Consider the following 13,010-nt stretch of genomic DNA (forward strand, 5'->3'; position numbering starts at 1 on the left):
TTTATTTTGTCGTAATCTTCTTGTAAATAGGAATCTAAATCAAGCTAATGGGGAAGTTGGGATGAAAAGACAAACTTACTAAATTTTTATATATACTGGATCAGTGTTGGACAATTCAGTCACCATGAATACAGTGATGTTTTTGTTTATAAGCTATAGTATAGGCATATATAGCCTATTGGATGATTGATACATATACCTACACACCTCATGCCAACCCTGTATGTACTGTACACACACACACACACACACACACACACACACACACACACACACACACACACACACACACACACACACACACACACACACACACACACACACACACACACACACACACACACACACACACATTGTTTTAAGGAAAATTGGTTTAACTGCTTAAAGAGTTCGGCAATATTGTATACCTTATTCATTTTAAGGCAGAGAGAACAAGAGAGCCCTTCATTTGACAAATGTATATAGTTCCCAATTTGATCTGAAAAGAAACATGCTTTGTCACATTACAAAATGCATGTGAAGATTCACATGCAAGCTGATTACCACTTTCAGGGTACAATTGTTTGGGTTCCCTGTAGCCTATACCCTCCTATTATATTGGCTGTTATAAAGAGACAGAGCTATTGGCATTTGTTCTGCCAATTAACATCAACTGATTGATGATTGATTATCACTCATTTATGGAAATATTATAATTAATTATTGACTCTGATTCTTATAGGCTATAGTAGCTATAGGCATAATAGATTTTGTATTCAAAGGTGAAATAGTGAGAGAATAACAATCCATATAGAACCAAAACACGTTTTTAATGTGCAGTATATTTACAGAAAATAGCCATAGATAACATTTCATATTTTACTATGGACTTTTGGCACAAGCCCCTTGCACTCAAACTGTCTCTCACAAGTATGATACAAGTTACAACCCCCCCACCACAGACCCCTTTTTCAAGTTAGCCTACTTTTTCCCCTTCCAAATGCGTCTGTTCTGTAAATAAATCTGTACCGCGTCTGCAGGGGTCACACACTTGAATTCGGTGAAGTGTACGAGTCTATTCCAGCCTTGTTGGTCAACCCACCACCTGGGAAGAGGATGTAAGCTACCTGAGGAGGCTGCAGCCTCGTTGCAGACCAGGCGCTGCAGCTGCACGGCACCACGTATGGGCCGGTGGTGGTGGACGACGGGTGCGCGTGCGTGTGATGGTGGTGGTGGTGACCCAAACACCCAAACGCTCCAGTCTGATGATATCCCAGAGAGTGCGCGTAGGGCAACGTCGCGCCGGCTGCAGGAAGAGAGTGCGAAAGAGAGTCCGAAATCCGCTGAACAGCTCCGGCGCCGAATTGTCCCGCCGCCGCCGCTGCTGCTGCCGCGTCCAGGAACGAGTAGTGGGACGACGGACTCGGTGAAAGTAGAGCTCTGGATTTGTCCCCATGATGATGAGAGGCCAGAAAATCCGCGGAAAATCCCTTCAAGTGCTCCGCCGCTTCCCCGAGGAAATTAGGCAAGGGGAACACGAACCGGTCCCTCCGTAACAAACTCTTGGGCTTGCGCCGGGGTCGGTACTTGTAGTCGGGGTGCTCTTTCATGTGCTGTGCGCGCAGCCTCTTGGCCTCGTCGATGTACGGACGTTTCTCGGAATCGGAGAGCAACTTCCACTCTGCGCCGAGTCTCTTGCTGATTTCAGAGTTGTGCATCTTTGGGTTTTCTTGGGCCATCTTCCGCCTTTGGCCTCTGGACCACACCATGAAAGCGTTCATGGGTCTCTTTATGTGATCTAAAGGTTTTGCCATTTCGAAAACGGACTGAACACAATTATCAAATCAAGTAGTATAGATTGTTATAATAGCATTCAGCTCTCCAAAAATGCATGTCCCGGTAAACGCATAAAAAAGCACGGGTGGACGGTGATGGTTCTAAGAATGTCAAAGTAAAGAAAAAGATGCTAATGTAAATTTTAGCAAAACTTGAAACCCCTATATATTTCCAGGGGCAAAGTTGAAGCATTTGGAAAAGACAAACTAAGAATGTGTAAAGTGAAGGCGCATCATCAATGGAGTCCAATAAAACCAAGTTGGTCTTAGAGATCTATGGTTGCACTGCTTGTTATGGATGGTGCCGGGTATGTCCAGGCATCACCACAGAGCTGTCACGTCGCGCCAAGCCAATGGGAGCAAGAGAGACTATACTGTAATCCGTTAACAAAAGTATACTGTGCAACAATTTTGAGGGATGCCCTTCTCTTTTTTTCCCCTCCTGCTCACCCATAATTAGTTTCTGCACAATTCTATGCAGGGGGCAAATGGAATCAAGCATGATATTCAAACACAGAACACAAACAAGCTCTTTGATATTAGAATTCTGCTGACAACCACTTTGTGAGGTCGCTGTCCTTGGTGCTGAAATGACTAGGCACTAATTGAATTGATGAATTGTGGATGTCACTGAGTGAATCTATCTGTCTTATAGAATAGAACTGCGAGGTTCTATAGTCTAAACTTTAGTGATAGATGATTGGACTGGGCTGTATAACTACATATTGTGGTGCTATAGGATTCTATTTGCAGCTCACAGTCCTCTGCACTCATGCTTGCTGAGCATGATATATCTACTTACTCATTATTTTTATTAGATGACAATGAATGATTATTAACACTTCAATCACACCCAATCAACATCCAAATATTAGTGACTTTGGCATGTATAAAAACACTCATGTATGCTCAAGCTATTTTTCCACATATACTGTAAGTTGTGATTGATTTTAGCAGGCAAACACTCTTAAAATATTAAATGGATCATGAATACCATAAATAATTATCTTTTAAAAGTGCACAGTATTTCTGCAATATTGTGCTGACAGCAAGTTGCTATCATCATAGTGATCGGCTAATAATAATAATAATGCAAAAGTTTTACTCTACCAATAATGGCCTCAAAGTTGGCAGGTTAAACAGAAGGACTCAGAAAGTATTTGCCATACCAAGGAGCAATTTACTTAATATGTGGACGAATTTCTTGCCTGTCTCCTCTCCACCACTTCATAGCCTTCGTAATCAATACTAATCATACACATAATTCACTGGTCCTCGGTGACTGCATTGATTGTTGCGCTGCTCGTAATTACTATTTCTTATCAGATCAAATAACTTTTGTATATACTTTAGCTATCTTCGCTGTTATTGAAATGACATTGATAGAGATGTCTGAAAGGCATTGCCACAAAGCAACAATGTTTCTAGAACGAAGATGCGTGCTGTGCATTGGCCTACTTGTCTTAAAGACACCATAGTATTTGTACATACAATTATTTGGGGGATTGATTGCTATGGAATAACATATTGTAAGATCATTTTGTCAGGCTGAGAAGAATTCCTTCTTTAGGTGCAGTTGTGTTAAATCAAATGGAAGCTTCCGTGCAACCGCAATGCTAAAGGGACTATTTCCATGACAAATGTGTCATGCGTTTTTTTTTTCCGTTTTTTTTTTGCAGATACGCCAATAGTGCTTAACCCATTTTGAGCGGGTGTTTTAAACATTATGTTATAATTTAGCTATTGAAAAATAGCAGATCTACAAGCTCATAGCGCACCACCGAGTGTAGGTCTGCTATTTTTTTTAAATCGTAAAAATGTGGCGCAAATCTTTGAATATATATTCTTTCAAAGTGAATGTTTTTAACTCAGGCCTAAATGGGTTAATCAAAACTGGTGGTGGTGATTTTATAGTGGTAGTGATGGAGTTGGTCCAGATGTGAGGATACCAGGAGAGGAGGACGCGTTCATTGTGTTGAATTCTCCCAATAAATGGCTCAGCAAGCCTCTTTAAAGGCCACATAAATGGACATAAAAGATCAGGTAGTGTGCACCACAGCAGTGGCAGATATGATAAGGCATTTCTTCCACATAGCATCTTTTGGGCATCAAGCTGGGATGCTTTGGAGGTAGACGAGTTGGGAGGATAAGGTGATTGACAGCGGGGGCCTGTCGGGTTGATCTCTCTCTCTCTCTCTCTCTCCCTATAGCTGTGTTGTTATCTACGCTGCTGTAGGCTTATAGGCCCCAGACCCAGGAGGCCCCTACCACCACACAGAGACAACTGATTACTTTGACCAAATATCTCGGCGACTTTTTTTTACTACTGACAAGAATGACACTGAAGGGTCAAAATGAACAAGGTGCCTTACATAAAGGAGAAGTATAAACAAATGATGTGATTAAAATGTAGGCTTACTCTTACTCTTGTAACTGCTATAGTGCTTAGATATCTGTAATCCGTATATTTATCTCCCTCCAGTCAAGTTTGTTCTAATCCTGCCCGCAAAAGCCCTTCCGGTTTTTAAGTTATGAGAGGAAAAAGAAAATGAAGGCAAAAGTTGTTCTATAGAGTGTTTGTGTATTAGTTGTTTGGTGTGACTTTGTTCTGTGGTAAAGGCGGGGTGGAAAGATGAAGGAGTGAAAAAAATGGGTAATAAGAAAAACTGCCAGCAGCACAAAATGGTGGTCATAATCCGGTTATCCCTCGGGCTCTAAAGATACTGGTCCTCTCCTCGGGAGTCTATCTTTTCTTCTTATGTCAAAACTGTCCTCCATGCACTCAGGTGGATTAAGGAGTCACGCTGGAGAAAGAAATTGACAGGTACAGAAAGACCTGGGGGTGAAAAGGAAACGAAAGATGACACAGAAGAGAAAGGGACGGGTTGGGAGCCCAGGCCAGAGAGCATGCCAACTCCTGACACAAAAGACAGAAGCCTGTCAGCTGAACTCCATGTGGTGAACAAAATGCCCTGGCAGTTTTTTAATACCTATTCACCTTATTGAGTAAATTAATACGTATAAGCCTTACACATATTGTACCTACACATCCAGATGTTTTCATGCGAGTATACCGGTATAGGTCTTTAATAACGATGGTGTAATTTGAAGTTATACAACGTTGTTGTCAGTGTTGTCAATGCTGACCGTTAGCATCATTATGTGCCAGGCCTCAAATAAAACAAATGTAATGATTGGTGGTTGATATGTTTGTATTTCATTTTTCACATTTTAGATGAAGGTACAAAAGTCTATAACAATATAATCACATGCAGCTCACTGATGTGCTAATGAGTGGGGTCCAGGCAGATTCCGAGGCAGATTTGGATGCTAAACAGCTAGGAAGCAAAACTACAAATCTACTTCCAGAAAGAAAATGGTGTATAGTAGCTTTTTATGACCTTCAGTGAATCCGTTTTTCCACATGACTACATTTGCTGCAATGATACAAATGTTTTGGCGTGTATAATTGAAATAGATTGATGCATCAAAATTACTCTTACAACAACGTTTGTAGAGAATCCTGACTGTTTTGAGATAATTGGCACAGGGATTTCTAGTGAGAAAAACACACAATTTGTATCATTTGTATTGTAACGGCTATTTTTTGCTTTCCGGAAAAGTAACAGTTTTGCACATGAGGTTTCCTGAGTAATGGGTGGAATTTGTCAAATATATTTTTTTAACTTATCTTACCCCACATACTTGGATTAGTCAAAGCTAAATTGCACCTGCTGACTGGGAAATGAGTATGACCATGGATCATGTGGAATTGGGTGGAGGGGGGGTTTGTACTTTAGCAGAGAAAAATAATATTGAAAACAAAAACAATAGGTACCTGCAACTTCACTGCCAGGACCCGTAAAAATAAATTGAGTGCATAAAGTATCTGTGTCCAGGTCCAGCATCCATTCAACAATGGAATTCATTTATTTTCTCAACCTGTTAAAAATATTAATAATAATAATAACTGTAATTTCTCACAGCTAGAAGGTCCTGGGTTCGATTCCCGCTGGGGACGCTGTGGGTGCTGGGGGCGTGTTCTCTCCTCCACGTCATCAGTGCCCATACCCGAGGCGGGGTTGGCGAAAGGGCCTTTCTGTGTGGAGTTTGCATGTTCTCCCCGTGTCCCCAAGCGTAGGCACCTTCACAAAAAACATGCAGTAATCCTGGTCTCTAAACTACCTCCCCCTTAGCCTGGATAATAAGCCAGACTCAAATCACACTGTCGTGTGGTATTTGAGTCTGGAGATGCTGTGTATGGATCTTGTTTCCCGGGGGGCGGGTTCAAACATTTTCTCTTTGACGCAATTGGTTAGAGCTACTGTCAGTCAAAGGTCTCAAGCATTGAACGTCAATGTACCAAAGCCCGCCCATATTGCATACCGTGTCCCGATTGGCCACACCAGTTCTCTGGTGTAGGAAATGGGCGTACAATTGAGCCTCTCCAGACCGTAATCCGCCGGCAGGCAATTTTTTTTTGTGCCAACGGCTGATTCGGTCTGGCTTATTAGCCAGGCTACCTCCCCCTGGCCAGCCGGGGTGCCTGATGGAAGGGAAAGGAACTGGTCGGAATAACGCGTTCCTTCCACGCGCTAGGTCAGGCCGGGGAAACTCCCCCTGTCAGGTGAAAAGAAGCAGCTTGGACTCCTCATGCATAGAAGGAAGCATGGGGTCAGTCCGCTGCCCCCCCCCCCCCCCCCCCCCCCCAGGTTGGCAGAGGAAGTGTAGCGCCCAGGATTACATGATTAGATAAAAAAAATGGGTTTCAAAATCGTGGGATAAAAAAATTATAATAATAATAATTTAAATAACTAATAATGTTTATCTGGGGCTAGGCCATACGATGTGTATGTAAATGCTGTGTGTTTATAGCCTGCATGTATTCAATGTCTTGTGCATGTCACATATAGGCCTTTCGCTGGATGCCTCATGTCAGATCAGTCATATTTGTATGATGTATACCAGTGATGAGAGCGTGAATTCTTTCTCGTGTTATCTCAGTTCTGTGCTGTTGGATTATCCACATCCCAGCAGACAGCAGGGCGGATAGGGAGAAAATGAATTATTGACAAGCAAATACAAACTCCCAGACCTTCCTCAAAGACACAGATAAGGCTAGTGCACGGCAGACCTGATGAAAGGACAGCCAGTTCTGGCCTACCGCTCATCTGCCAACTGTTTTCAATAAAACCTACTCTTATCTAAAGCCACATGGTTTAAGGTTGGTTCATCTATCGGTTGAAAAATGAATTTGTTGTGATTTGGTGCACCTTGTAATAAACTAAATTTCTGATAAACCAAGAGAAGTGTGCTTTAAGAAGGACCTTCTATATAGACCAGGGACCTTGCCGCCAGTGCCTTTTTTCCTGAATAGTCAATTGTACTACACCCCAGAATGTTAAAGTCACAGTTGAAGGGAGGAGAAAAAAAAGAAAATCTCGCAGTTGAGCTTTATTGTTGTGTTCTGGTGAATGTGTTGGTGGTCCATTTAGCCATTCAATAGAAATGTCCTATCTTGAGTATGAAAAGTTCAGAAGCACACATACAGTATACAGTACTTCATATTTTGTCATTTCAGCTCCACATAAATACAGTAGCCTATTCAAAATCCTCAGCAGTGCAAAACTCCTTGGAGGAAAAAAAAAGAAGAAAAAAAAAGAAAACCTTTCAAGTGCAACAAGAGTTTGTGACACTTCTGAGCGGTCCATTAGGGAACATTTCAGGGGGAAAATCCACCAGATTTTCCAAGCTCCGAGGGGGATTCTCTAAATCTTGTGCTTATTCTCATGATACTTAGGAAAAGTAAAGCGGTTTTAATAGCTTTCCCCTGACACATTTATGGTGGAATATGCTTTGGCTCTGTAGGCTGATAGTTTCAATCCCGAGGAGCGTTGAGAGAGAGAGAGAGACACACACACACGCACACACGCACGCACGCACGCACGCACGCACGCGCGCACACACACACACACACACACACACACACACACACACACACACACACACACACACACACACACACACACACACACACACACACACACACACACGCACGCACACACACACACACACCCACAGAGAGAGAGACAGAGTGGGACAGAGACAGAGAGAGACAGAGTGGGACAGAGACGGAGACGGAGACGGAGAGAGAGAGAGAGAGAGAGAGAGAGAGAGAGAGAATGAGAGTGAGGGGTAGTGCAAGTTAGAGGGAGCAAGAAGGAGAGCGAGACATCTACTCATCCATGCCTGCTAACTGGACTGGTATACACTCTCATAAGGCCCCATCTTGGATAAATTAATACACAGCTTCCAACATCTGAGGATAAACCTGAGGGCCATAATATTACTGTGGCTGCCTGGCTCTATCAGTCAGCTTGTAATACCACAGAGTCAGCAGTCAATGAGATACATTTGCAACCAGGCATTTGTCAGCGACTCAGTGCCATACAGGCCGGAGATTTAAAATGTCCTGCAGTAAATTAAGTGCTACTTGAAAAGTGAAAGGTGCCAACTAAGCAGGCCACTGCTTACTTTAAATGGCAGACTGGTTAAAGGGTGGAGGAGGAGGAGGAGGTGGAGGAGGAGGGGGACATGCTAAGCTTAGATATAAGCCTTTTTTGATTCCTTTGCACACTATCACCCCTCCCCCCATCTTCATGGAATATTTGCTTGAAGCAGTATTAGGGACAGGCATATCGACGCGTCAGGTAAGATTCAGGGGTTAACTCCACCCACGTTGGGTGCCATTTTCCAGCCTACGAGTTTGACGTGTAAGTATAACGCCAGTCTGTAGTTCTTAAGTTTTCTTGTCGGTGACGCTGGTGTGTCTTCCATCTCTCTACTATCTTTGACTTTGTTTGTCCGTCGCTCTAATTTAGCTATGGGTCGACGGTGCTATTACTCGCTGTTCGGTGTGGCTTACAACTTGACTTGACGAGCAGGGTCAATAGGTCGTACTCTCTAAACAGCAGGGTCAATGACCCCAATCAGTATCAGCTGCAGGGGTCAATACAAACTCATACAGACATACACACTGGCTCACTTAATGTCAATGGGTGGTGCTCATACATAGAGACATACACACAAAGTCACATAATGGAGGCAGTTGGCACCCCTCAAAAACACTAACTAACTAAGCAACAGACTCTTGTCTGTCAAACCAACTCCAGGATAGTAACATTAGCAGAAAGGTTGTTATTTTAAGAGCGAAATGTCCCGCAATATGAATACATTGGGTGGTGGTCTGGTCGGGTGGTTCATGTTCATGTCCAACGCGTAAGTGACGCGCGGCATACGCCTACCTACCCAAAGAAACAGACATGATACAAGCTATATCAACGCACTGCCTCATGGCTGTCTAGCTTGTAGATCTGTTCTTTTGGACACATAGAGGCACGACGGAGACACCAGCGCAAATAGAACCTTATAGATCCGTCATAGTGTATGCACTCAAGCGGTGCACTTTCACAGTCATGTCTACAACATTGAGAAGGAATAGAACATTGGTCATCTTTCGTGGGATTATTTAGCTCATTAGATTAGTCTGCTAGCCGGTTCATAATTCTGCCAATATTTAGGGACCAGAGAATATACACCCTTTAATCCAAGACGATCAGTGGAGGATGATTTGCTCTGATTCAGGCAGACGACGAGGAAAAGCCATTAATACATTTACGTTTTAAGACGACAACTTGATTAAAAGGTTTGGCTGTTACTATATGCAAACGAGTCATCTTTGGGAAAGTTATCAGTGTCCAGGTTTTAATCGCAAAGGATAATAAAACATGTCTTTTTGGCTGATTAAGCACTGCATGCCTTGATGCAAAGGCTTAGAGGAAAGGTGTCTGTGTGCGTGTGTGCGTCCTCAAGAGGGAGAGAAAGGAAGAGAGAGAGAGGAGGAAGGAGAGAACGATGTAGGGGGAAAGGGAGGGAGAGAGGTAAAAGACAAGAAAAAGAAAATCAGTCTAGGGAAATGTTTTAGCCTATGTTGGTAGGGGTAGAATGCTAAGGAGATCTTGATGACTATAAGACACATTGTTGGAAAGTGATGAAGATAATTCCGTTAGGACCAACCTCTCTCTTTCACTCTTTATTTATTCTTAGGTTGGCACGTTACTGTGTTACTGTGTTTTGTGCCTGCGCCAAAATACTGACAGAATTGGCCCAGCTGCCTCTGTGGGAAAAGATACTCTCTTGACCTCAGCGGCGCTAACCAAAATATAATACAAGCAAATCGTAAGATAATACTATGAATAATGTTCTCTATCTTCTAAACACACCTAGCTTTCTCGCTTTGCCTTGCTTGCTCCTCTCTGAAGTAAGGGATTACATCCCAGTGGCCCTTTAAAAAGCCGGGGAATTATCATTGCTCTTCCATTCTTATTCATAGCAGAACTGTGATCCTCATGCCATGTTAAGAGAGCAAGGCATGTAGGAGAGGCACTTCAACTATGTGTCATATTGGTACAGTTCATAATACGAGGTCCCTCTAAAAATGACAGTGCATGGCGCCCACTAAGAGGCTTACGGTATAATGAAAACAGTGTTCCTCCTGGGGAGATGATACGCTGGCAGTGACAGAAAAGGAGGAGAGATTGGTACTTACTGAGAGATTGGCTGGACTCGTGGTAAGTAGCGCAGTGGCTGTCCCGGGCTAGACAGGAGAGAAGGAACCCAGAGATACAGTTAACAACAGCATGCTTTAGATAAGCCCCTGCTGGGAAAGGACAGACAGGCTAAAAGGAGCACATTTTTTTAAAAGTCTTCTAGACGCTCCCTCCTGAACCAATTGCGGGAGATTATGAGTTGAATCGTGTGAAGGCAGGTGGATATGTTAGACCCAGAACAGCAATGTTTATATGTTTGTATTAAGTACATTTTCAGAGCCCAAAGTCCAAAGATGATGATTTGCATTGTGAACCTGTGTAGTGATGCTGTGATTGTAGACTTTCAGTAGGACTTTAGAAAAGACAATAACTGACCATAAACTATTCATCAATCCAGTTCCAATTGTGTATGTTCATTTCTTTGTTAACCACTTCATGTATTTATCCTGTATCCTGGTAGCCTGACCTGAAAATGTATTTACTATTATTCCTGCCCCATGGTTACTGTGAGACTTATTTTAACAAAACATAGGGCTATCACTTGACACTTTAACTCTATCAGGCTTTTGTCATTTACAGTAAGTATGTAATTGGTGAATTATAATCAAGAATGTATTTTTATTATGTTGTTTTTGTCCATATGTTCAATAATCCAGCAATTCAAAGACAACTAATGGATGTGTATTAGAAGAATTGTAATTTTACAGAAACTGAGGCATGTAAGAGATCACTAGAGCCCACAGGCATTTATGCACTAAGATGCATGCATACTTGCATAGCCTATACATAGCACTATTTCATTGCATATAAATAGTAGATATCATAGTATAGTCACATGGTTGTAGCGTAGTATTCTATAATAACACTTGGAAATTTGTTTCGTCATAATGAAGGAAGGACGTATTTTACAACCCGAAAAAAAAGGAAAAAAATTGGGCTCGTCCGGGATTTGAACCCGGGACCTCTCGCACCCAAAGCGAGAATCATACCCCTAGACCAACGAGCCGCATGCGTTGCCCTCTACTGGATGAGAATATAAATCACTGACTCGGAACTGATCACAATCCTTCCAAATAGTCTACTACAATGAATGACTAGTACTACACTGACTGGACTAATAAAGTGTGTTTAAAAGTCTATTCCTATTTCTTGTCATTCTTATTAAAACCGGCTCCATGTGTTTTGGTTTTCACTCAGGCAGGTATATGGCATAATTAGGCCTACCAAAAGAAACTAACAGGCAAATGTACAATTAAGCTTTTTTTTCTATGTCATTATAACCCCCAAAAGACAGTTTCCATGTAAAAACAAAACAAAATAAAAACAGGTTTAACACGTACACCGTCAACACTCACCACGCCTCCTCTCTGCATGTGGCAGAAATGAGCGCTGATGGAGACTATTAGGTTTAGAGCCGAGGCCCTCTGGTGGTGCTTGCTTAAAAAAAAGGCTTACTTACTACTTACTAGGAATTTCCATAGGACTATAAAAACAAAAAACACACATTTCATACACAATTCCATTGTAATTCCTTGAGGTAGAGTAGATGATGTAAGAAATGAACATATTGATTACAATATTAATGACTTAAATGACACCTGCTGTTGTTGCATGGTCAAATTTCATTCAATGATTGTTTGACTGTGGTCACTGGCATGGTCAGTGTGGTGTTTGTTAACTGTATAGGCCTACTGTAATAATACTGTATGTAGGAATGTAGAAAATGACCATCTCAGTTATAACTTGTAGCCACTCTGAAAACCTGATTTTCTGAGTAACTTTAGCAATGGGATCCTAATATGGGATCCTAATACACATTACAAGTTGGCTACAAAACCATACGGCTTTGTGTATTAGGATCCCACCAGCTCAGTGATCTAGAAGAACAGTTCATGCCAAGAATACAGTGTGTGACAGTACTAGCCAGTTGGACACCTCACCGGCCTACTTGAACAATGCAAATCGAGAATGATGCAAGTTGGAAATGCATGCCCAGGGTCACCATGCATGTCCAACTGGCATCTTCTCGACTTCCTTGATGCCCCACCCGGGTTGTGCAACCCTTTTATCCCCATATAATATAGGCTATGGAGATTTCTATATCTGGTCTCAGTCTGGCTTTCATTTATATCCATATATAGAGGTCTGTGTCAGGCATGCCCAAATATGTAGTCTAGGGCTCTAGGCTAGTCTATGACATCATATTGGTGAGTTAGCATACTACATTCATATGGATACATCAATATTGTTGGAGGAAACTTCACAATTGGGATCCCTGCCTGGAGGTCCCTTATGCCACTTTGAAACCACTAATATCTAAAACATGTTTCATATGCCCTCTCTGTAACCTTTAATTCTAATGACATTTCAATATATATTGGGTGTTATTCAGTCATAAGTGTGTGTGTGTGTGTGTGTGTGTGTGTGTGTGTGTGTGTGTGTGTGTGTGTGTGTGTGTGTGTGTGTGTGTGTTACATTAAATGGGAACCAGCCATAGACTGTATAAAAAAAAGGAACCAGTTACTAGAGAGAGAGCTCTCAAGAGCTGTGACTGTACTAGTGGACAGATCAGTGGCTGTACTGGGGA

The 13,010-nt window shown here is 42.2% G+C and overlaps 1 protein-coding gene across 1 annotated transcript; it reads right to left on the minus strand.

Moving 5' to 3' along the window:
• Window positions 1–1,022: 1,022 nt before the first annotated feature.
• LOC306943797 (transcription factor Sox-14-like) lies at window positions 1,023–1,793 on the minus strand (the record flags this gene model as incomplete). Its single annotated transcript, XM_079530323.1, has 1 exon — window positions 1,023–1,793. The coding sequence occupies one exon, from the start codon at window positions 1,791–1,793 to the stop codon at window positions 1,023–1,025; it is 771 nt and encodes a 256-aa protein (XP_079386449.1).
• Between the last annotated feature and the right edge of the window lie 11,217 nt (window positions 1,794–13,010).

The sequence above is a fragment of the Electrona antarctica genome (assembly GCF_951216825.1).
Source record: "Electrona antarctica genome assembly, chromosome: 19".
Taxonomy (NCBI): Eukaryota; Metazoa; Chordata; class Actinopteri; order Myctophiformes; family Myctophidae; genus Electrona; species Electrona antarctica.